Source organism: Scyliorhinus torazame, chromosome 5, assembly GCF_047496885.1.
Source record: "Scyliorhinus torazame isolate Kashiwa2021f chromosome 5, sScyTor2.1, whole genome shotgun sequence".
Lineage (NCBI taxonomy): Eukaryota > Metazoa > Chordata > Chondrichthyes > Carcharhiniformes > Scyliorhinidae > Scyliorhinus > Scyliorhinus torazame.
This window is the reverse complement of record NC_092711.1, coordinates 212585144-212611327: the sequence shown is the minus strand read 5'-3', so window position 1 is coordinate 212611327 and position 26184 is coordinate 212585144. Positions and strand designations below refer to the sequence as shown.

Here is a 26184-nt window from a genome sequence, read left to right as displayed (position 1 = left end):
GAGGTCGCGGAGGAGGCTGAGTACAGATCGGTCAACGACGTCGGTATTGGCTTGTGCCGCAGAGGTGAGGCTCCACCGGCCCCCACCCAGATGACCTGTCACACGTGAGCTGTTCATGCCAGAATGATGATCCTTCCCTCCCACTGACCACATGACAATTCTCCCGCAGGATCATGAGGCAGAATTGGCCCACTCCCCTACTTCCCAAGAAAACACTTTAGAGGAGAGCTCCGAGGATGCCACCATCATCGTGTCACGGCTGTCATCCCCACCCTCCACCAGCATAGAAACACACAGTTCGGTGGTTGATGTTAGTGGACAGTCTTCTGGGGCACGATCTAGTGAGCACTACACAGCTGAAGATGCACATCAGGTGGAGGCAGGAACGTCCAAGGCAGGCAGAAGTCGGAGGTCTGCTGGAGCCCAGGATCTTGCTGAATCCCAGTCAGTCGAGCCTCTGGACCAGGCTATCCCAGAGCTCAGGCAGTTGATAAGGTGCGGCCGAGAGACTAAGAGGGGAATGTCAGCGGCACTCCATCGGGTCCATGGTTGATTAGAGGAATCCCAAAGACTACAGGCGCAGAAAATAGCGCTGGCAATGCGTGGCACCGAGACCAACACTGCTCGGGTGGTGACCGCAGTAGAAGCCTGGAACACAACATCAGCAGCATGAGTGGTGGTGTCCAATGCGCAGCTCAGTCAGCAACGGTCATGGCTGAGTGCCTTGACAACATATCCGGGTCACTGGGGGACGTGTCCCAGACGGAGGTGGACCTTTCCGAGGCACTGAGGAGCATGACCCAGATCCAATTGAGAATTGCCGAGGCACTGCAGTGCATGTCCCAGTCTCAGTTGGGCATCGCTGAAGTGCTCCTGAGCATGTACTGGCCGCTGAGGATCGCGTCCCAGACGTAGGTGAACATTGGCGAGGCATTGCAAAGCGTGGTCCGCTCACAGAGGAGCAGCACAGAGTGCATCGGCACCATGGTGCAGACATTGGGGAGAGCCAGGTGACGCTGGGCAGCCGGAGCCCAATCCTGCCGCCCCTCTGTCCAAGGTGACCCTGGGGGCACTTATCAGGAGGAGGGAGTGCTGGAGGCCAACCCGGAGCCCCCTACAGGGAGTCGACTGTGGTCACCAGTCCTCCTGAGTCCAACTCTCCCTGACAAAGGCTGGTCTTGGGCTCGATGTGCGGAGCAAGCTAGCATGGCAGGGCATGTACCACCAGCAAGTCGGTAGGGAACCTCTGTACCCAAGTCCTCCAGAGAACACCAGCCAGGGACATCTAAGGCCAAAGGATGTGATAGGCAGCAGGCTGCTTCCATCTCTGATGTGCATCCTGGGCAAACCTAGACATGGTGGTAGAGCTTGGAGGACTAAGAAGATGGAGGATCACTGAGATGGAGGAGGCAAGGGGGACGGAGGGGGTGCAGCGCCATTGGTAGCTTGGGACAGTTGAAGTCACTATTGAACTTGTACACCATTAAGCGTACATTGCACCCGAGATATGTAAAGCCTATATTATGTTATTCTGCACTGAGGACCGGTCTGCGCCCCTCCCCATTTGTCTTTCGTCCTCCCCTAGCCTCAGCCCCCGGGCTCTTACAGGACCTGGCCCTCCCCCAACCTACCCCACCCCTCTGCAAGGCAAACCACATGCAGGTGATGGGTGGGGGCGTGTACTCAGCAGACAGACTGTGGCATAGATTGTGGAGTTCAGAGTTCAGCTCACAATGGGTTATCATCACACTTCTGCCAGTGCCGACACAGGCCCATCACCCTGGAGTGATGTAACACAGACTCTGGGAGGATGGAATAGGGAGATGGTGTGATGCGGGAGTGGGTAGTTAGGTGGGGGAATTGCCAGGGGGGTGGGGGGGGGGTCGGGAGCAGGCAGGGTGAGATGGACTGGGTTTTGTGAGGTTGGCATGGGATGGGGGGGAAGGTGGACAGAAAGGGGTGAGGGTTTGGGGGAGAGATGACAGACGAAGCCACATCCTATGTGAAGCGGGCGAGGATGGTCCTCCGACCATGCCGGACCCTCGCTGCTGCTGTCTGTCCTCCATCCTCTGGCTGGTTATGCAGGTGCACCTCCAGGCTCGTCCTCCAGCTCTTCCTCGACCGGCACCTCCTCAGTGGTTGCATGTTCCTCTTCCTCCACCTCCAACAAGTCACCCTTCTGCTCTGCCAGGTTGTGGAGAGCACCTGGAGGAAACCCAAGCAGACACGGGGAGAACATGCAGACTCCAGACAGTGACTCAATCCGGGAATCGAACCTGGGACCCTGGCTCTGTGAAGCAACAGCGCTAACCACTGTGCTACCATGCCAACATAGGCTCTCTCCAACCCCCTCCCCCTCCTATTAAGAGCCTCATCCCTTTGTCCCACTTGCCCATGGCCCCTCATACCCCCCTATGTTGCCACATCTGTAGGGCCCATTATAGGCCGATGCCAACTTAATGCCCACTCATGCCAAGAAATGCCCACCACACACTGGACCTACATCGCCATGCCAGCTCACCTGATATCTACCATGGGCAAGCTTCAGGAGCCATGCTGACATAAAATAAAATAGTGTCTGATAAAGTAATTATTTTAAATTCTTATGATCCTGGGGTCCCAGGAACATATCCAAAGAGGTGCCCTGGCAAAATGAATCCATCAAGTTCAGACCAGCTCTTACCTGTCTAATCTGCACACATTGGGTTTCATATGCTTGGCTGTTATAACCCTCATGGAGGTCACAGTATAAGGACTGTAAGATTCCCTGTGACCTCCACAGAAAATGAACTTCCCCGATAACAGGGGGTGGTGTTTCCCTCTTAGCAAGGTCAGACCTCATCAGTATGTAAACCCCGACCTGGATGCAGGTCAGGGAGGGAGACCTTTTGGGGAGTGGAGGTTATTATACATCGAAATAAACCCATAGACCATAAGAGCAGCATTAGGCCATTCGGCCCATCAAGTCTGCTCTGTCATTCAATCCTGGCTAATATGTTTTCCATCCCCATTCTCCTGCCTTCTCCCCATAACTCTGATCCCCATATTACTCAAAAACTATCGATCTCTGTCTTAAAGATGCTCAGTGATTTGGCCTCCACAGTTTTCAACTGCAAAAAATTCCAGAGATTCACCATCTTCTGGCTGAAGAAATCTCTGTTTTAAAGGATCGCCTCTTCAGTCTGAGGCTGTGTCCTCGGATTCTAGTTTTTCCTAGTAGTGGAAACATCCTCTCCACGTCCACTCTCTCTAGGCCTCTCAGTATCCTGTAAGTTTCAATAATCCTTCTAAACTCCAACGGGTACGGACTCAGAGTCCTCAACTGCTCCTCCTATGACAAGCTCTTCATTTCAGGGATCATACGTGGGAACCTCCTCTGGACCTTTCCAAGGCCAGCATTTCCTTCCTTAGGCATGGGGCCCAAAACTGCTCACAATACCCCAAATGGGGTCTGACCAGAGCCTTAAACAGCCTCAGAATATCTCGAATAACGACAAGTCAGAATACAGGAGGGAGATTGAGAACCTAGTGGAGTGGTGCAGCGACAACAATCTATCCCTCAATGCCAGCAACACTAAAGAGCTAGTCATTGACTTCAGAAAGCAAAGTACTGTACACACCCCTGTCAGCATCAACAGGGCCGAGATGGAGATGGTTAGCAGTTTCAAACTCCTCGGGGTACACATCTCCAAAAATCTGTCCTGGTCTACCCACGTCGACGCTACCACCAAGAAAACACGACAGCGCCTATACTTCTTCAGGAAACTATGGAAATTCGGAATGTCCACATTAACTCTTCCCAACTTTTACATATACACCATAGAAAGCATCCTATCTGGCTGCATCACAGCCTGGTACGGCAACTGCTTGGCCCAGGACCCCAAGAAACTTCAGAGAGTCGTGATCACAGCCCAGTCCATCACACGAACCTGACTCCCATCCATTGACTCCATCTACACCTCGCGCTGCCGGGGGAAAGCGGGCAGCATAATCAAAGACCCCTACCACCTGGCTTACTCACTCTTCCAACTTCTTCCATCATGCAAGAGATACAAAAGTCTGAGAACACGCACAAACAGACTCAGAAATAGCCTCTTCCCTGCTGTTACCAGACTCCTAAACAACCCTCTTATGGACTGACCTCATTAACACTACACCCCTATGTGCTTCACCCGATGCCAGTGCTTATGTAGTTACATTGTGTACCTTGTTTTGCCCTATTATGTATTTTTGTTCATTTCCTTTTCTTTTCATGTACTTAATGATCTGTTGAGCTGCTCACAGAAAAATACTTTTCACTGTACCTTGGTACACGTAACAATAAACAGAATCCAAATCCAAAGAAGTACATCTATGCCCTTGTATTCTTGCCCTCTCGACATGAATGCTAACATTGCATTTGCCTTCCTAACTGCCGACTGATCCTGCACGTTAACCCAGTCTTTGTTTCCTAACTGCTTGTCTATGTGTGCTACTTTGGCGGATACTACATGGCACCAAGAATAAAGTGGAGCTGCCATCGGCGCTGAGTACTGCACACCGGAGCCACTTCATCTAGGCCTCAAGATGCCACGCATCAATCCACTGAAATGCTGCATATTGGGAGACTCAAGCCATTTCAAGCAGGTATCGATGAATGGAGTCAGTTTGTGATACACATGCAATTCTTTTTCGAACAAACTGGATCCTGGGGGATGAATGGCAAACTATGGTTTTGCTGATGGCTTGTGGAGGGCCTACACACAGCCTCATAATGTGACGGATTCCCAGTCGTTCGCAACTCTGGTAGCCCTGGTAGGGGAGCATTTTGACCCAAAGCCACCTTTGATCGTCAATCAACAGTGGAGAACCTTCCAAGCGATCTTTCACAGTGTTCAGAAAAGGTTCATACCGACAAAAAAGAAAGACGGTAGAAAGGGGAAAAATCGACCGTGGATATCTAAGGAGGTGAGGGAGAGTATCAAATTGAAGGAAAAAACATACAAAGTGGCAAAAATTAGTGGGAGACTAGAGGACTGGGAAGTCTTTAGGGGACCACAGAAAGCTACTAAAAAAGCTATAAAGAAGAGTACGGTAGACTATGAAAGTAAACTGGCTCAGAACATAAAAGCAGATGGTAAAAGCTTCTACAAATATATAAGACAAAAAAGAGTGGCTAAGGTAAATATTGGTCCTTTGGAAGATGAGAAGGGAGATTTAATAATAGGAGACGGGAAAATGGCTGAGGAGCTGAACAGGTTTTTTGGGTCAGTCTTCACAGTGGAGGACACAAATAACATGCCAGTGACTGATGGAAATAAAGATATGATAGGTGAGGACCTTGAGATGATTGTAATCACTAAGGAGGCAGTATTGGGCAAGCTAATGGGGCTAAAGGTAGACAAGTCTCCTGGCCCTGATGGGATGCATCCCAGAGTGTTAAAAGAGATGGCTAGGGAAATTGTAAACGCACTAGTGATAATTTATCAAAATTCACTAGACTCTGGGGTGGTCCCAGAGGATTGGAAAGTAGCAAACGTGACACCACTGTTTAAAAAAGGAGGCCGGCAGAAAGCGGGAAATTATACGCCGGTAAGCTTAACTTCGGATGTAGGGAAAATGCTGGAATCTATCATTAAGGAGGAAATAGCGGGGCACCTGGAGGGAAATTGTTCCATTGGGCAGACGCAGCATGGGTTCACAAAGGGTAGGTCGTGTCTGACTAATTTGGTAGAATTTTTTGAGGACGTTACCAGTGCAGTAGATAACGGGGAGCCAATGGATGTGGTATATCTGGATTTCCAGAAAGCTTTTGACAAGGTGCCACACAAAAGGTTGCTGCATAAACTAAAGATGCATGGCATTGAGGGTAACGTGGTAGCATGGGTAGAGGATTGGTTAACTAACAGAAAGCAGAGAGTGGGGATAAATGGGTGTTTCTCAGGTTGGCAACCTGTAACTAGTGGGGTCCCTCAAGGATCAGTGTTGGGCCCACAGTTGTTCACAATTTACATAGACGATTTGGAGTTGGGGACCAAGTGCAATGTGTCCAAGTTTGCAGACGACACTAAGATGAGTGGTAAAGCAAAAAGTGCAGAGGATACTGGAAGTCTGCAGAAGGATTTGGATAGGTTAGGTGAATGGGCTAGGGTCTGGCAGATGGAATTCAATGTTGCCAAGTGTGAGGCTATCCATTTTGGGAGGAATAACAGCAGAATGGATTATTATTTAAACGGTAAGATGTTAAAACATGCTGCTGTGCAGAGGGACCTGGGTATGCTGGTGCACGAGTCGCAAAAAGTTGGTGTGCAGGTGCAACAGGTGATTAAGAAGGCTAATCGAGTTTTGTCTTTCGTTGCTAGAGGGGTGGAGTTCAAGACTAGGGAGGTTATGCTGCAATTGTATAGGGTGTTGGTGAGGCCGCATCTGGAGTATTGTGTTCAGTTTTGGTCTCCTTACCTGAGAAAGGACATATTGGCACTGGAGGGGGTGCAGAGGAGATTCACTAGGTTGATCCCAGAGTTGAGGGGATTAGATTATGACGAGAGGTTGAGTAGACTGGGACTGTACTCATTGGAGTTTAGAAGGATGCGGGGGGATCTTATTGAAACATATAAAATTATGAAGGGAATAGATAGGATAGATGCGGGCACGTTGTTTCCACTGGTCGGGGAAAGCAGAACTAGGGGGCATAGCCTCAAAATAAGGGGAAGTAGATTTAGGACGGAGTGTAGGAGGAACTTCTTCACCCAAAGGGTTGTGAATCTCTGGAATTCCTTGCCCAGTGAAGCAGTTGAGGCTCCTTCTTTAAACGTTTTTAAGAAAAAGATAGATACCTTTCTAAAGAAGAAAGGGATTCAGGGATATGGTGTACGGGCCGGAGAGTGGAGCTGAGTCCACAAAGATCAGCCATAATCTCATTAAATGGCGGAGCAGGCTCGAGGGGCCAGATGGCCTACTCCTGTTCCTAGTTCTTATGTTCTTATTTCCGTTTCCATATGGCATCTCAGGGCCAGTCGGAATCTACAAACGACTTCCTGGCTTTGCCCACAAAAATTGGCTGAGACATGTGAATTTGGTGCTGCGCTCAACGAGTCCTTCTGAGACAAATTTGTGTGTGGAATCCGCAATACCGTACCACAGAGAAAACGACTGGCTGTGACTGACCTGACCTTGCAGCACACCATGGAAATCACACTCTCCTCGGAGAGCACGGAACAAGGGGTCCAGGAGCTCCAGAGAATTGTGGTGCTGAGCCTTGGTTACCGAAACATAACCCGTTCAAACCCTGCCCAGGAAGTTGGCCCCCAACAGTGGAACAGCTTCCACAGAGACACTGCCGCTGCCCCCGGGGCCTGGAGCACCGCCAAGCGTTCTTCCCCGATAGCGAACATTCAGAGTACGGGTACCGACCAATGGTTGCTGGATGCAGTGCCCCGGAAAGCGGCTGACCCCGGGAAGGCCCACCACTGCACGGCCCCGCCAGATGTGACAGCATTCCGAGGGACCAGGCCCACTACTTAGACAACGATGATAATGCCTATCACCAACTGCACTGCGTGGCTTCACCTCGGGTCACCCCAATTCAACTGTTGGTAGAGGTGAAGAGCCAATTCACCTGCATGGAGTTAGACATAGGAGCAGCAATATCCTTGGTCAGCCGCCTTACCTTCGACCAGATCCGGTCAGGCCTCCAGATGGTGACCCTTCGGGACACCAATGCCCACCTCACCACGTTCACAGGCGAGCTGCTGGCAATTGCAGGTACCTCCATGGTCTTGTTTGAATCTAGGCAGCAGATGGCACATTTACCATGTGTGATTATCCATGGCAGCATTCTGAATTTGTTGGGGTGAGACTGGCTGTGCCATCCCCGGTTGGACTGGCAGGGGTTTGCAAGATGTACCTGCATGGTCTTGAAGGAGTACTGGCCAGGTTCCCATCGTATCTCAGGAGAGTTGGGCACCATAAAAGGGCAATGGCCCGAATTAGCATGGACCCATTGGCACAACTGTGCTATTTTCATGCCTGACCTGTCCCACATGCTTTACGGTCCAGGTGGAAACAGAACTGGACCATCTCTAGGGCCTGAAGTTAATCCACCTCATTCAATTTTCTGATTGGGCGGCACCTGTCGTGTCAGTCATGAAACACAACGGGTTCAAAGAACAAAGAACAAGGAGAGGTACAGCACAGGAATAGGCCCTTCGGCCTTCCAAGCCTGTGCCGGCCATGCTGCCCATCTAAACTAAAATCTTCTACACTTCCTGGGTCCGTATCCCTCTATTCCCATCCTATTCATGTATTTGTCAAGATGCCCCTTCAATGTCACTATCGTCCCTGCTTCCACCACCTCCTCCGGCAGCGTGTTCCAGGCACCCATTACCATCTGTGTAAAAAACCTGCCTCGTACATCTCCTCTAAACCTTGCCCCTCGCACCTTAAACCTATGCCCCCTAGTAATTGACCCCTCTACCCTGGGGAAAAGCCTCTGATTATCCACTCTGTCTATGCCCCTCATAATTTTGTAGACCTCTATCAGGTCGCCCCTCAACCTCCGTCGTTCCAGTGAGAGCAAACTGAGTGTATTCAACCGCTCCTCATAGCTAATGCCCTCCATACCAGGCAATATCCTGGTAAATCTCTTCTGCACCCTCTCTAAAGCCTCCACATCCTTCTGGTAGTGTGGCGATCAGAATTGAACACTATACTCCAAGTGTGGCCTAACTAAGGTTCTATACAGCTGCAACATGACTTGCCAATTCTTATACTCAATGCCCCGGCCAATGAAGGCCAGCATGCCGTATGCCTTCTTGACTACCTTCTCCACCTGTGTTGCCCCTTTCAGTGACCTGTGGACCTGTACACCTAGATTTCTCTGACTTTCAAGACTCTTGAGGGTTCTATAATTCCCTGTATATTCCCTACCTGCATTAGACCTTCCAAAATGCATTACCTCACATTTGTCCGGATTAAACTCCATCTGCCATCTCTCCGCCCAAGTCTCCAAACGATCTAAATCCTGCTGTATCCTCTGAAAGTCCTCATCGCTATCCGCAATTCATCCGCCTCTGCGGGGACTATGAGAGTCAACGGCGTCTCACATTTGGATCGCTACCTCGTCTCTCGCATTGAGCATCCGTACGGCAAACTCAGTGGAAGCTGATCATTTTTGAAACTACACATAAGCCACTATACCTCCAGCTGACCCTGGCTCCACATGGTTCATGACCATCAACACGCACCATGGGCTATATGAATATCCCCGTCTGCCCTTCGGAGTTTCTTCCGCTTGTGCCATTTTCCAACGGATGATGGAAAATATCCTGCATGGACTCCCACGTGTTGTACAGGGGTTGTCCGTTGTATTTGGTGCAAAACAAATTCTATCATATGTCTACGGACATCCTTTCACTGTTTTCACAGAACATCAGCCCCTCTTGGGCTTATTTAAGGAGACCGGCTGATTTCCCCCTATCACCTCCTCCAGGATCCAACGATGGGCACAGCTTTTAGCAACTATGAGTACGTGTTGGAACACCATTCCAGAGCCAAGATTCCACACGCTGACGCGGTGAGCCACCTCCCTCTCCCCACCATGACCCCCGCACCGACATCGGCTGACAAAATCATTGCTGCCTTCCATTTTATGGATTCCCTGCCAGTCACAGCATCCTGCATCTATGGTTGGACTTAAACAGACCTGTAGCTGTCCTGGGTGCGAAATATTATCCTATGTGGGGCCCAGCACTGCGCCTTGCCAGGAGGCTTGAAGGCGTACACCAACAAGATGCTCGAATTAAGCAGTGAGGACAGGCATCATCCTTTGGGGGGCACGCGCGGTAGTTTCCGAGCGTGGACATGACCACTTTTGCAGGTCCACCACAACAGGCACCAGGGGTGTCCAAAATGAAGATACTGGCCCTCAGGTATGTCTGGTGGCCAGGGATTGATGCGGACATAGAGAAGTTGGCCCACTATTTTGTGCAGTGCCAAGAACACCAGAAAGTGCCGACGGCGGTGCCATTCCACCAATGGGAATGGCCGGGCCATTCTGTGTCCTGCCTCCATCTTGATTTTGCGGGACATTTCTGGGGCACGATCTGGCTTTTTAAAATAAATTTAGAGTACATAATTATTTTTTTCCAATTAAGGGGCAATTTAGCGTGGCCAATCCACCTAACCTGCACCTTTGGGTTGCGGGGGTTGTGGGGAGAATGTGCAAACCCCACACAAACAGGCATTTGGTACTTGCCCCATACCACTCAGTGTCAAATGGATTAGCAGAGTGGGAGATTCAGACGTCTAAACTCAGAATGAAGAAACAGACCTTGGGCTCCTGCGAGGCTAAGCTGGCAGATTTCTCTTTTGGTACTAGATGGCGCCACATGCTCCGACGGGGGTTGCTCCGTCTGAATTACTGATGGGTCACCGCCTCCATACCCAGTTGACTTTAGTTATCCCGGACATTGGCGGAAAGATCTGCCAGGGCCAGTACAGGGCAGAGGCTGACAAAGGACGACGTACATTTTTACACACATTCGCTCTCGGGGCTCCGGTACACGTGTGGACCTTTTGTGAAGGAGCCCCATGTTGGCCCAAACTGGACCAGTCTCGGATCAGTTGCGGGTCCAAGGAGGCGGGTCTAAATTGACATGTGGGCCATCTCTGCAGCCAAATTCCCGACGCCCCTGACCACATCATGGAGGTCCCTGACTGAGCCCATCCACTGTTCGTATTCCTGCCTCCACTGCAGTTGGACCCCGGTTGTACCACCCGTGAAGAGCCTTGATTTGGACATCAAGGATGCTGAGATTCCAGAAGACGGTCAGTCCCTGGAAGCCATCTCCGGGCGAGGAAAAGAAGGGTTTGCTCAGACCCATCCATGGAAAGGGACTTTTTCCCATTCTGGGGGGGGGGGGGGGGGGGGGGGGGGCAGGTTGGGAGTGTTATAACCCTTGTGGAGGTCACAGTATAAGGGCTATCAGATTCCTCATGACCTTCACAGCTTTCCCGATAACAGGGAGTGGGGGTGGTTTCCCCCTATAATAAGGTGAAACTTCACCAATATTTAAATCGCGAATTCAGGTTGGGGAGCGAGACCCTTTGAGGGGGTGGAGGTTATTTTACATCGGAATAAACCCAGTCTTTGCTTTCTACCTGCTTGACTATGCATGTTACTTTGGCGGGTTCTACACTGGCCTATCAAAATCCTACTCATGTGGAGGCAGCTCATGATTTAAATGGTCAGTTGCCTCCATAAACAGCATGCATAAATCCCAGCCTGACTCCAGTCCTGGCTGTGCAAAGGTAGGAAGTGCCATAATCATGGAGAGGATTTCAAGGCTAATCTGCCATTTTTGGCATGACAAGGAGGCTCTCCGTTGTTGTGAAAACCTGGGCCTCTGTAAGTTTGATTCACAGGATGATATCTAAAGGGTGTTTCCAGACTTTGGATTGAGTAACAGCAGAGAGGAAGGGTCAGTCAGTCCCACACCATCCCTGCACAAACCTAAATAGCTGGAAAAAACAGGACCAATATACAAGATCCTTCCCAATCACAGAATCCTGTGAAATTTCACATTACATCAAATCAGCAGTACATTGGAAACAATGCATACTATTAAAAGACAACATACCTCTGTTACACATGCAAGGCCCAATAAATACAAAAAGAAGCAAGCAACAAATGTCAGAAGAATGCGCCTTGGTCGTAGATATCTAGGGAACTGGTCCTGCAAAGCTGTTAACACTGTTTCTGATGAAAAAAATGTGACATGAGTTCAATGATCAATTAATAATTCATACAGCCCAGTAAAACCCACCAATAGAGAACAGGAGTTGATGAGGAAATTGTCTTTTAACTATTAGTCCACTTTCTGAAGTATTGAAGAGATTGAATCAGGTTGCCAGCCCGAAGAGGCAGAATATCAGCACAAGACATGTGTGTGCTTAAGTTGTCTTTGCACCAAGAGCACAGGAATCATTTTCTGTCCCCGGAGGAGATTGAGAACTCTGTTGCTTCCATTTCCATGCCGTGCCTTGAGACCATTTACAGCAAGCTCCTCTGAGAGGTTCATGCAGGTTTATATCTTCATAATGGACAGAAGGTCAAATGTTCAAGAATGTCTTCAGTGTACGGCATTGGAGCCTTCCCTCCTGATCACCACTGTCAATGGGACTAGCTTTCCCGCCCACAGGTAGCCCTCATAATTCAGCCCAATATGTCCTAAAACCCATAAAAACAAGTCATATTAGATTATGTTGTAATTAATGAGCCTGATTTAGTTTACAATCTAATGGCATGTGAAACATTTATCTTACTATGATTGTAACATGACTGAGTCCAGAATTGTGCTTGAACGGGAGAAATATGGAACACTTTCCTGAGATTCTAAATTTATCTAATGGCGATCTCAATGGAGTGAGATGGTGACTGTGCAACAAATTAGACAAATCTGTTAATGAGTAGGAGGGACAAAAATCAACGAGAGCATCACTCCTGTCCCTCACTCCTCACATATGCCCCTAATCCCATAGAAACCAACAACACCCCACCTTCCTGTGTCTCCTTTACAATCCACTCTCCATGAAACCCCACACATGTATTGTCCTCTTTGGCCAGGACACCAGCTACAACCCTCCCCCCCCCCCCCCATAAAAGCCCACGTCCCAGCGTCTCACTATGTTCTCTCTGTGTCCCCAAAGATAAAGCGGCCCTTAACCGCCAAGAGCGTCAGATATCCCGGTCCACACCCCCTCTGAGGAAAGGGCCCTGTAATTCCCGGGGAGGCCGAGAAGAGGGCAATGGTTGCAATGGAGTTCAGCATGTGCCAAACAAGTGAGAGTCCAATGCATTGTTAATGTCCTAAAAGCAAGTGAGTTGCCCGACTCACACAGATCAGTCCTTCCCAAGATCTCACCCCATGACTTTTGCCTTTCAGTATTACCATCAGACGAGACTGGGCCATTCGGGTTCGCTGCCCGCCCCACCCATCTCAGAACATCCCGGGGTATGACTCTGGGGAAGCCACCGACGTTCCGCCACTGCTTTCATCTGCACTATCCATTATCACAGAGACTATCACCTCGGTGGGTAATGTTAATGATCAGGCTCCTGGGTTACCTTCTGTTGAGCACCACACATTCTGCATCACATCAGGTGTAGGCAGGGACTCCTGAGGGAGGGCTTCGGATGGAACAGCTGTTGCCCAGACAGGTGCAGAGAGACTTAACACATTCCCAGAGGGACATGACCGAGGCAGTGAGGGCATGGCTCAGTCACCAAGGGACATGACCCTGTCTCAGTGCACCATGGCTGAGGGCATCAAGACCATGGTTCAGATGAGGGTTGTCTTCCAGGACTGGCAGCATCAGAAGATGGTGGCGCCTCCAGAGCTCACTCTGGCCTCTTCTCCATCCGCAGGGAAGGTGGTGGAATACCTCAGCTCTTCCGAATTCCGCCCCCCCCCGATACTGACAGTTATAGACAGCAGGCAGAACAGGCTGACACATTGTCACCTGTGACACCCGAAAGTTGGAAGGGCTAGTCAAGCAGCAGACCATCTCCCCGTCTGATGTGTTGTCTGGGTGACACCTAGAAGAAGCAGTCAGCCCATGAATGAATAGAAAGAGATGACACTGAAGTTGGCACAGGTGTAGTATAGAACAGGTAGCATGGGGTAAGGACACAAATATTGTGAATACTCACCATTGAACTCTTGTGCACCACTGGTCCGATCTGCTTCAAACCTCTGTCTCACCAATGTGAAGGATGGGCTGGGGCTGGGTGTTGTGTGGCAGCCAGGTGTGCCCACATGGTTGCACCTTCACAGAGAATTGGCAAGCCATGGGGACAGCAGTGTGAGTCTTGTATGACAGCATCCCCAGTGAGTGAGCCCTAGCCTTTCGCTACCTCCCCGCTCCCCCAACATATTTGGGCCCAGAAGAAGGAACTGCCAGCACAAATGCAGGTATCATCCAACCGGACAGTGGTATGTTATCTTAGAGACAAGAGTCAGATTTTGTCAGACAATGAGGAGCAGCAGAGCTCATCTCACAGTGAGTCGTCATCATCCTCCTCCAGCCAATGACCATCACCCTATGGTGATGATGGTATGACCATCTAAGTAGTGGGACGGAGTGGAAGGCTGGAGGGAAGGTGGAGTGAAGGACTAAGCAAGAAGGAAGGGGTGGACGGAATCAGGGACTCAGGGAGGAGGAAGGGTTGGAAGTCTCAGCGGAAGGTGACTTTTGTGTCTGTGGGAGGTGGAGTGTGAAGTATGATGGGGGGGGGGGGAGAAAGAGTTGACACAGGATGGCAGAGCTGCCGCTGTCCATGCCTCGTGGTTTGTAAATCGGTAGGTGATGAGGTTGCCTTGTGTACGGCAGCTCTGGATCACGTGTTGGGCATGACTCCAGGGAAAACACCAACGTCTCGTCACTGCTTTCATTTGCACCATCGATTATCAGAGTGATGACGTACGCAGCAGGTCACCAGGATGCTCAAGACCCTCTGGTGACTATATTGGAGTGCCCCACCAGAGCGTTCCAGGCATCAGAAATGCATCTTAAGCATGCTGATGCACTGCTCAATGATGCTCTTGGTGCTGAGTGGGCATCGCTATAACGGTTCTCTACCTTGATCGGGGCATCCACACAAGCATCATTAATCATAAGCTCAGCGGGTAACCCTTGTTACCGACTAATCACCCGCTCTGCAAATCCGCAAACAAGAAACAAACAGTTGATTGATCACACATAAACTATACTCACTATACTCATCTACATCTAACACACTAACAGATTAAACTACTCTCTTGCTTTCTCATTATCTTCAGCCTTCCTAGCCAGCTCCTGCTCCTACCACCTTCTCCAACCTTTTGTCCCACAAGGCTCAGCGTCCTTAAATACTTCTAGGTATATATTAGCTCCCTCTAGGGACTGCGCTTCTGAAGAATGTACTGAGGAGTGCCTAGTAGGCTTGCGATTAATTATGCCCACCCCCGCCCCTTTGATGATGCTACTGGGGTATGAGGGTTTCCAGATGGGCAGGCTGGGTGGGTTTCCACAGACCAGTAGCCCTAAGAGCATTTGCAAGGATCTATGAGCAGTAAGAAGTCTCAACAGCTAGGAGTTTGTAAGTTGCAGCTATGAACAAATAGCAGCAATGCGGGTGTTAGCCAGGACACTCCAATCCTAAGCGGGCACCCTGAGTCCCCGTTTGCCACAACTCCCTGAGGCCCAGTCATACACCCCCCAACAAGCTCTAAAAATCTGAAAAGTTTGCTTACTTCCTTGCTCCCCCTCAACAGCAAAGGCACCTGTGCCCTGTGGTATTATCATACATGAAGGTAATGTAAGGATTAATGAAATGTATACAGACAACTACTAGAGGGAGCTAATCCTACAAATATATAAGGGAGGACGCTGAGCTGAGTGGGATAGAAGGTTGGAGTAGGTGGTAGGAGCAGGAACTGGCTAGGAAGAGTGAAGATTGTGAGAGAGCAAGACAGTAGTTTAATCTGTCAGTGAGTTAGATGTAGATGAGTATAGTGAGTATAGTTTATGTGTGATCAATCAACTGTTTGTTTCTTCGGGATAAGTGTCGAATCCAGTTAGTAGTGTTCCATAAAATAGTTTTGTTGGTTTACAAGACTCGTTGTTCTCTGATCAACACTACACATCGGAGTCATCTGGTTAGGGCAAGACAGAGAACAACAAATGGGACCAGGAGTTTGTCCCTAAAAAACTAAAATAGATCGATCAGCGAAGACACCATAAACACAAAAAGAAAATTGAACGAAGCAATCAAGCTTCATCTAAAAGAACATACGTGAAACAAGATGGAGAGACTGCAGAAACCAGATCATCACAGAACAGACGGTAAACTAGGCGTTCTTCAAACAGCAGTTTGAAGTTTTGCTCTCTGCATCACCACTCGAAAAAGCTTCAGATTCAAGAAAAATATCGCTCCTTTTAAATCTGGCTGGAACACAAGCTCCAGAGCTGTTTAACCCGTTTGAAATTCGATGCGGATGAGGACAAAACGAAGAACGGTATAATTTTGAAAAAATATGATGCGCACTGCAAAATGCAAGTAAACGAAACATATGAACTGTATATATTCAGGAAACGGCTGCAATATAGTGTGGGAATCGGTAGATGCATTCAGTACGGTGTTAAAATTGAGAAATCAGTCATGTAATTTTGCCTCCGCATCTGATTCCATGTTTCGAGATCAAGTAGTGTTTGGAATACAAAATGAGCATCTACGGGAAAAAATGCTTAGAAAACCGTTGCTATCGTTGCAAGAGGCGATAAATATGTGCAAGGCTAGTGAGCAGGCATCGTCCGAATATGCCGACCTTGGAGCGACTATAAAGGGCGCGAAGATGGGAAACGTGGTAGAGGCATTGATGTTGTGGCGCAGCATAGCAAACTGCGTGCACCGGCAGAACACCATTTTGACGATGACGTCACAAGCGTCATGACATGCACACGCTGTGGAATTGCCCACATGCGAAAAAAATGTCTGCCGCTGGGTAGACAGTGCAGGAACTGTTAAATCACTTTGTTGCACAGTGCCGTTTTCCACAAGCTGTTCCAGGGCACAGATTTGGGAAGTATTACATTGACTGCAGAAAGATCAGTACCATAAAAAAGTTTGAAAACTCAAATGAAGGCTGCGAACACGAGCAGTTCGGAGAAGAGGCTACCTTCCTGATAGCAACACTCACTGAGGTTGTTCCAAGGGATTTGGATGAAGAATCCACTACACCTCTCCAAAAGAAGACAAGTAAAAAATGGACTGTACATCTCGATCTGAATGGCATAGCAACACCATTTAGGATAGAAATAGGTGCATGCGTGAATATGATTTCGTGGAAATCTTTGCTGAAAGCTAATGAAACACCGATCCTAGGGAAGTCTAGGTGTTGACTGGTGGACTATCATGGGAACATGGTACTCACAGAAGGAACATGTCATCTGTTGGTGAGATATGGAGAAATGGAAATGCTTCTAGACTTCGAGGTGGTCAAAGATGAACCGTTGTCGGTAGTAGGGTTGCAAGCATTAGATCTGGTCCAGAGAGTATATGCAACAGATACATCAACGGAAGAAGAAGCAGACTGTCAAAGTCTATCATGTTTATTTGAGCTGGCAGAAGAAGACTGGGAAAGTCTAACTGCTTTGGTCACAGCAGAGACACCGATGAAGAATCAGATGATGAGCAACATGAAGGTCTGGACACGTTATGTGCGACTGGCGAAGTAGTGACCACTAGTGGCATTCAATTTGTACAGGATAAAAGTGAGACTGAAATATCGCAGCTGGACTGTACAAAGGCTGATGATAGTAGTGCTACAGTAAAAAGGTCACTAGAGAGCACAGCAATGAAGAACAGCCAACAATGAGATGAAGACCTCTTAGACAAGTTGGTTCCAGATGTGGAGCACCAAGAGGTCGAGTATACATTTGAACATCCAACAGGAACTGATGTTACAGAGCTTGATGGTACATCAGAGAATCCTGAGGGCACGGATGGTGGACAAGTTGAAGTTAAATCGATAAGGTCATAGAATGTGCAGTGCAGAAGGAGGCCATTCGGCCCATCGAGTCTGCACCGGCTCTTGGAAAGAGCACCCTACCCAAGGTCAACACCTCCACCCTATCCCCATAACCCAGTAACCCCACCCAACACTAAGGGCAATTTTGGATACTAAGGGCAATTTATCATGGCCAATCCACCTAACCTGCACATCTTTGGACTGTGGGAGGAAACCGGAGCACCCGGAGGAAACCCACGCACACACGGGGAGGATGTGCAGACTCCGCAGAGACAGTGACCCAAGCCGGAATCGAACCGGGGACCCTGGAGCTGTGAAGCAATTGTGCTATCCACAATGCTACCGTGCTGCCCCAAATAAAAGGTATAAAGGGACTTATCCTGAGCTCACCAAGAATGGTTCGGATACCACAGAATATACTCCGAGGAACAAACTGTGATACCACAATTCGATGACACATGGCACTTGTATGGAAGGAAAGTGTTGGAACATGCAGTTATGCTTGACGACCAGACAAGGGACCAATGTCAGGAAGAACACAACAATTCAATGGTCGGGAAGGGGTGATTCTTGCTGTTCAACCAGATATCAAACAGGTTTTGAAGGCACAGGAAACACAAAAGCAACATCACAAGCACAGAAAGAGACTGAACCAGATGATGAACATGGTTCAACCATTCGAACATCTGACTGATGGGACTGAAGATTTGTTGGTGATGTGACCATTACCGCAGTGAAGACTGAGTACTCACTCAGATTATGGACTTTAAAATGTTTGAACAGTTTAAAAAAAAATTGTTAGCCACTCCTCAAACATTTGTAATGACAAGGCTATAATTTTTCTGTATTTGTTATTAATGATCTCCAATTGTCTTAAAGACAGGACTTAGAAAGATAGGAGGTGGGATTCTCTCATCACGTGGCAGAGTGTCCACGCCGTTGTAAACGCTGTCGCGTTTTACGACGGCGTGAACGGGCCGCTCCCAGGACTAATTCTGGCCCTTACAGGGGGCCAGCACAGCACTGGAGCGGTTCACGCAGATCCAGCTGCCGATCCCGGCGCGAACTGGGCAGTGGCGCCGGCGCCAACGTGCACATGCGCAGTGGCACCGGCGCCAACATGTGCATGCGCAGTGGCTTCCTTCAACGCGCCAGCCCCGAGGCAACATGGCGCAGGACTGCAGGGGCGCGTAGGAAATGAGTCCCCCAGCCAGAGAGGCCGGTCCGCCGATCGGTGGGCCCCGATCGCAGGCCAGGCCACATCGGAGGCCCCCCCACAGGTTGGAGCCCTCCTCCCCCCCGCCCCCCCACAGGCCGCCACCCGACCCTTCCACGCTGAGTTCCCGCCGGCTGAGAGCAGGTGTGGACGGTGCCGGCTGGACTCAGCGTTTCCACGACGGCCGCTCGGCCCGAGAATTAGCGGGCCGGCCGCGTAGAGTGACCCGCGACAGGTGCTATGCCAACCACGCTGGCGCCAATGGCGCCGATTCCCTGCTCTGCGGAGAATCGTGTACCGGCATCGGGGCAGCGTGGCCCGGTCGTGAGGATTCTCCTGCCCGGCCCAGGGCTGAGAGAATCTCGCCCTGGGGGTTAGTAGATTATGTAGTCATTGACACTGCATGCTAAAAGGATGTAAGAAAAATATCTTAAAGGGTAATACTTTTTCTGTAGAAAAAAGGGGGGATGTGGTATTATCATACATGAAGGTAATGTAAGGGTTAATGAAATAGACAGCCACTAGAGGGAGCTAATCCTAGAAGTAGATAAGGGAGGACGCTGCGCCTTGTGAGACAGAAGGTTGGAGTAGGTAGTAGGAGCAACAACTGGCTCGGAAGACTGAAGATAGTGAGAGAGCAAGAGAGTAGTTTAATCTGTTAGTGAGTTAGATGTAGATGAGTATAGTGAGTATGGTTTATGTGTGAGCAATCAACTGTTTGTTTGTTGAGGATAAGTATCAAATCCAGTTAGTAGTGTCTAATAAAATAGTTTTGTTGGTTTATAAGATTCGTTGTTCTCTGATCAACACTGCAAATCAAAGCCACCCAGGTAAAGCAAGGCAGAGAACAACACATGCCCCGCTTGTAAATACTTGCACCAATTCGTGCCCGCATGACTCCTGGCCAAGAGGGTTGAAGGATCACAGGGCGGAGGAGAGAGGAGGGGGGTGAGAGTCAGGTTTCCAGCCTGTTAATGAGATGCAAATGAGTGCAAATCACCCATTTTCATGGTGTCACCGGCACAGGGCATGTAACTTGCTGTTGCCGCCGGAGTGGGACTGGAGCATCGTAACGGGATTGGTGCCTCGCACCGATCCCGTTTTTCAGCCAACGCTCCATTCTCTGCCGAATCGGGTGATCCGCTCCCAGCGTCGGGCAATGGAGAATCCAGCCCTAAATGCATGTACCAAAAATTGCGAACAGAGATAATGGAAAAGGTAAGGGAGACCAAACTAAAAGAATAAATACAGATCCTGGAGTTGGGAAACGTACAAAGGACAACAAAACCAATTGTGAATGCTAAAGAGAGCGTATGAAGGGATATCAAAATGATATTAGGAAATGAGTGTGATCAGGGCCAATGGAGAACTTTTGAAAAGTGATAATGGTGATATTGTCAATAAAAACAAGGAAGGGGCAGTTGAATATTTCTCTGCATCCATATTTACAGTGGATGAAGTCAATGGCATGTTAGACATTCCAAGGGAACCTGTATTGAATCAGGATCACAGACTCACCAGAATTAAGGTAAACAAAATACCAATAATGAAGTAAATAATGGCACTAAAGAGTAACAGCAGCAATGGGGCCTCAGTCCTCAGACTTCAACTGTTTACAATCTACATAAATGATTTGCAAGCAGTGACAGAGTGCAACAAAGCACAATTTGTGAATAATACTAAATTATGTGGGAAAGCAGGCAGTGAAGAGAAGATAAAGGCGGGATTCGCCGTCCAGCAATGCCGGAATTGCTAAGCACAAATGGGCTAATCATCGCGTGCCTCCCGAAAATTGAAGCCGGAGCTGGGCACCGCACAGAGTTGCATCCTCCGGTCTCCTGACAGCAGCGTGAATGCGTTCTACACAGCACGCCGGCGTGGGCATGCAAATCTTCCAGCAAACACCATTATCATATCATTAGCGGGCCTGCCCCGGCATTCTCTGGGCATCCAGTAATGCTCCGCCTCTGCCAGCAGCAAGGTTTACTGATGGTATTTAAAATCGTGAAAAAGGCGACATGGCTGCTGAGGAAGAGAGGAGGTAAGACATGTTCCTAATGGCGCAGCATATGCTTCCAGTCCTACTGTTGGTCGGCAGGGGGGGGCACCCCGCCAGGGACGCAGAGTAGCGGGGTACGACCAGGAGATGGCCCTTGGTGTTGAGGTGACCCTAGGACTGTGGTGTGCAGGTACGGACTACCATTGCTACAGCCTGCAAAGCAGTTACCTTACAGCGCACCCCACTCACCGCCCACTGTGGCCCGTAGTTTCGCCGAGCGCCACCACCCTTATGGGTGCCCTGTATTCCCGGGCGCCGTAATGTATCACACTAAATATGGATGGAGCCCACCAGGTTGTCCAGGCAGCAGGGTTCATCGCTGGGATGCCCTAAGTTCAGGGGTTAATCAACGGGATGTACATCTGCCTACAAATGTCGCCGCATGAGAGGTTTGCCTTCATAAACCGAAAGGGGTACCACTCAATGAACGTGCAGTTGGTGTGTGACCACCAGCTGCTTATCATGTGCCTCTGCGCCCAATGCCCAGGCAGCATGCACGGCGCCTTCATCCTGGCACACTCAAAGTACCCCACACTTTTTAAGGCGCACGCCCCCGGGTGAGATGTTGGCTATTGGGCAACAGGGGATATCCCCTGCGGTAATGGCTGATGTCGTCTATCCAGATGCCTCAGATCGACATGGAGAACCACGACAAACGACCCCATGACGCGACCAGGGGTTTGATCAAGCGGTGCATTGGTGTCCTCAAGATGTGGTTCAGGTGCCAGGACCGCTTTGGAGGAGCCCTACAGTGCAGTGCTAGAGAATCTTCCACATCGTGGTGGTCTGTTGCATCCTCCACAACATTGTGCAGAGGACATGCTGGAGAAGGAGGATGAATGCCAAGCCTCGTCCGAGGAGGAGGATCGGAAGAGGGCTGTCCTGGAGGGCCACATAATATGTGCTCTTGGGGTGCTGCGAACAGGATGCTTCCATTGCCACCGGGTTCGCCATCTCGGGGTTCTGGCCACCGGCGGCCTGACTGTGCCATCACAATCCCTCACATTCAACTGAACCCCCAATCACCCCTTTTCCTTTGCACCCTCCTTGCACTCACTGCTCCCCTTACACCTGCAGCCCCCTCCGTGCCTAACTACAGGGTGCGGGCCCTGGGTTTGCAGTGACAGGGGGTTTGGTCCATGGGATGGAGGTTGATGAAGACCTGCTCCACGAAAAGGAATTGATATAGTAAACATAGATCAAATGTTCCCCCTTGTGAGGCAATCTAGAACAAGAGGTCACAGATATAGGTTGAGAGGTGGTAGATTTGGAACTGAGATGAAGAGGAACTACTTCTCACAGAGGGTGGTGAATTTGTGGAACTTGCTGCTCCATAATGCTGTGGAGTCTGAATCATTAAAAGCTTTCAAGAAGGAAATAGATAGGTTCCGGTGAAGGGGATGTGCTGACCAGAGGCAGAAAAGGTGTCTCTCTTCCTGGAAGTTTGAATTTTGCACTTTTAGCCCCAAAATAGGCGACTAAGAATGCGACCCTCCCCCCTCCTTCAAGAACACCACAGCAGAAAATGCCCGCAAACAATTCTGGAGCCGATAAGGATCAGTAAGAGCCTGGAAAGGAAGGACAGGCTGTGACGAGCACGTGGAGTGGGATGGAGCTGGCTGTACCTGAACAGGTCGAGTCGCCAAGGCACATACTGGATTACCCCCGAGTGGATGGACTTCCTAACGCAGGAGCTCCTAAAGCACAGAGATGCCATCAAGTTATAGATGGTGGCAATGGTGAAGGAGGTGGTCAGGTGCCCAGGCCCCCTTCAATGTGGCACTGGAAAAAATGAAGCAACAACTGGAGGCGTAGGAGGCAACCATCAGGGAGCTGGAGAAGGCAGCAACCGACCAGAGCGACTGGATTGCCTCATTTGAGATGGAAGTGGCAATTTGGTGAGACCCAGGGGATGCTTAAAGGGAAGGTCAAGGACCAGGAGAACCGGTTGCAACGGTAGAATCTTCGCATTGTGGGCCTATCGGAGGGTATCAAGGGCAGGAGTCCCATGGAGTATGAGGCCCAGATGCTGGGGAAACTGGTTGCTGAGTAGAACTTCCCCAAACCCCAGAGGTAGACAGAGCCCACAAGTCACACCACACCACCAAGCAAGCTAGCTCAGGGAATAGGAGAATGGAGACTGCAGCACAGCTCCCAAGGGGGAGAGAGTGTCTGGCAGAAGTGGGGGGAGAAAAATCTGGATGGGGGAGGAAAGGGGGGAAGACAGGGGTGGGGAAAAGGGGGTAGACATTCCCAAGGGGGAACCGTGGTGGGTAGGAGGGGTGCTGGGTAGAACGTTGGCTATGACAGAACGCATATGGCAGCAACAGAAATAAGTACACCAAGAATAGCCATCTTGGATGGCCCTCAAACAAATGGGCCCCTGAGTGCAGGTGCCCGTCCACATGGCGAATATGGTGACAACGGCCATCTTGGATGGTCCCCAGATGAAGGAAAACCCCGCAGAGCAGGGGCACATCCACAAAGTATGGTTGATCCTGCAGGAGAAGGGTGACAAAACACCCCCATCAGGTTAGTCACCTGCAACACCAGGGGACTTAACGACCCAGTGAAAAGATTCAGCGCCTTCGCCCATCTGAAAAATCTGAGGGCTAATACTATCTTCCTCCAAGAGACCCACCTGAGGGAGAAGGACTGACTGCAGGTAAGAAAGAGCTGGGTGAGTTTGACTTACCAATCGTGCTACGGGATGAGGGCTGGGGGGGGGGGGTGGGGGGTGGCCATACTGCTCAATAAGAGGACAGCCTTCATGGCCTCCAAGACGGTCACGGACCCAAGGGGCAGTAGATCATGGTTAGTGGCATCCTGTGAGAGGCACCAGTGGTCCTCGTAAATGTGAATGCGCCCAACTTGGACAAACCGGAATTCATAAAGAAATTCATGGCTGAAAGCTCTGACATAGACTATTACCTGTGGTGATATGACTGTAGATAATATTAGCAGGTGGTGTCAGACATCAATCAAATGAGATCCAACTACTAGCAGAAGGTTGTAAGGCTTACATGAGGACAGTGCTTATAACGGTAGTTCCAGGACAGTCTAATGTAACTCTGCGATAACTTGGTCTGTGTAAGATCCTGATTGTTACCTTAATGTTTACATTAATAAATCATCGTTCCGGGTAAGTCGCCAGCAGTTCTGTAGAATCATTTCAAGACAAAGATCACAGGATACAACATGGTACCAGAAGTTCTGAAGATTTGAGGGTAACAACAGAAAAGGCGAAGTTAAATGGGCCGAAGAACCAACCTGGTGAAATGCGACCATTGGCCACTCAATGCAGTAAAAGAGTGAAGTTCGAGATGGAAGGTTTAAAGGCACCCCACCAGCTTCAAGTATCGGGTAACTTAGATGAAAACTGGCGTGTCATCAAACCGCAGTTTAAGCTCTATGTATCAACCCTTGGCCTGCAGGCACAGCCTGACAAAAAGTGAATTGTGTTGCTGCTCACGGTGGCGGGTCCACAAACAATTGAAATATATGATACTTTTGCTTTTGATAATGCAGTGGAGAGCAAGAGATACGATGAAGTCATTGGGCACTTTGATCAACATTGCTCCCCCAAAAAGAATGAAACATTTGAGAGATACGTGTTCCGTATCATATCCAGAAACACAACAACACCGACTCATTATGCGGGGGGCCGTTTGTTGCATACAGGACCCACGGCCGGAAAGATCCAGCCACAAATCAGGGAAACTATCAAACATGGCGAGAAAGTTGAACAACCTCATGGAGTAGATGGAGGCAGTGTAACCTGGAGGTTCACGCACCCAGGGGAAAAGGAGTTCTCCTTCTTCTCCCAGGTACACAGGGTCTATATCAGGATCGACTTCTTCATATTGGGGAAAGCTGTGCTTCCAGGGATAGTAGGAGCGGAGTGCTCCACAATCGTGATCACTGACCATGCGCCACAGTACATGTTGGTGAGGTTGGAGACGGGCTGGGCTCAAAGCGCCCCCCCCCCCCCCCCCCCCCCCCCCACCCTGCATGGAGGCTGGACATGGCCCTCCTTGCCGACAAGGCATTCTGTGAACAGAAATCACAAGCCATAGACAGGTACATTGCCAACAACCAGAATGGAGAGGTCTCACCCTCCACGTTCTGGGAGGCACTGAAAGCAGTGATAAGGGAGGAAATGGATTATTGCATACAAGAGAAGGCGGCTAGGCAACAGCTAGTTGACTCCATACTGGAGGCCCCAACCATGAAACTACTGGCAGGGAGGAAAAAGCTACGAATAAACTTTGACCTGCACTCAGGGGAAAGCAATACACCAGCTTGGTCAGACACGGGATCGTTTACGAACATGGAATCAAAGCCAGCCGCCTGATGGCCCACCAACTGGGAAAGCAGGCAGCCACGATGGAGTTAGCCCAGGTAAAAGACAGGAGTGGTAATCTAGTTGCAGCGCCAGAGCAGATCAATGAAGCCTTCGCAACATTCTTCCGGGAACTGTATATCTCTGAGCCCCCGGAGAGGGTCGAAGATGAAGCAGTTCCTTGATGGATTGGGCATGCCAGTCTTGGGTGAAGATATGGGACAGGTCCTGGAGGCACCATTCGAACTGAGGGAAGTCATGGAGAGCACTAACTCCATGTAGACGGGGACGGCGCCAGGGCTGGACGGATTCCGGATGGACATCTATAAAAAATTCACAACAGCACTGGCCCCACACCTGTGGGAGATGTTCACAGATTCATTTCTTACAAGGGGTGCCCAGCCACTAAAGTTGGCTCAGGCCTCGATATCGCTGATACGCAAAAAAGACAAAGACCTGACGGAGTGCTGATCCTACAAACCCACCTCACTTCTTAACACCAACACTAAGATCCTAGCGAATGCCCTGGCAAGACGGCTGGAGAGTTGTTTGCCAGAGGTTGTTGCGGAAAATTAGACGGGCTTTGTTAAGCCCGGGTAGCAAACATGGAACATCAGACGCCTGCTGAACATGATCATGAGCCCATCCGGGGAGAGAAAACATAAGTGATCATCTCCCTGGATGCAGAAAAGGCCTTCAACAGGGTTGAAATACCTCATAGAGGTACTGAAACAGTTTGCATTTGGGGAAGAATCACCTCCTGGGTGTAACTATTGGATAGTGTCCCATGGCAAGCATATGGACAAACACCACCAGCTGAATGTCTTTACGCACCAAGGAAATATAGAAGAGTATGGAAATTTCACATTGAAACACATTTAAAAGTTTTGTATTAAGGTGCACAAAGCATTCGAAACAAACTTAATGAGTTAATGGCGCTAATAGAAAAAAAAAGGGTATGATTTGGTGGCGGTTACTGAAACATGGTTACAGGGAGACCAGGTCTGGGAGTTGAATA

General features: G+C 49.6%; 1 protein-coding gene across 1 annotated transcript in view; it reads right to left on the bottom strand.

Moving 5' to 3' along the window:
- The window catches only part of LOC140420929 (sodium- and chloride-dependent neutral and basic amino acid transporter B(0+)-like), a 269713-nt gene that overhangs the window by 28465 nt on the left and 215064 nt on the right, over positions 1 to 26184 (bottom strand). Inside the window, exon 11 of the mRNA XM_072505091.1 lies at positions 11619 to 11737. Within this exon, the coding sequence (XP_072361192.1) occupies positions 11619 to 11737 (119 nt within the window). The remainder of the gene's footprint in view (positions 1 to 11618; positions 11738 to 26184) is intronic.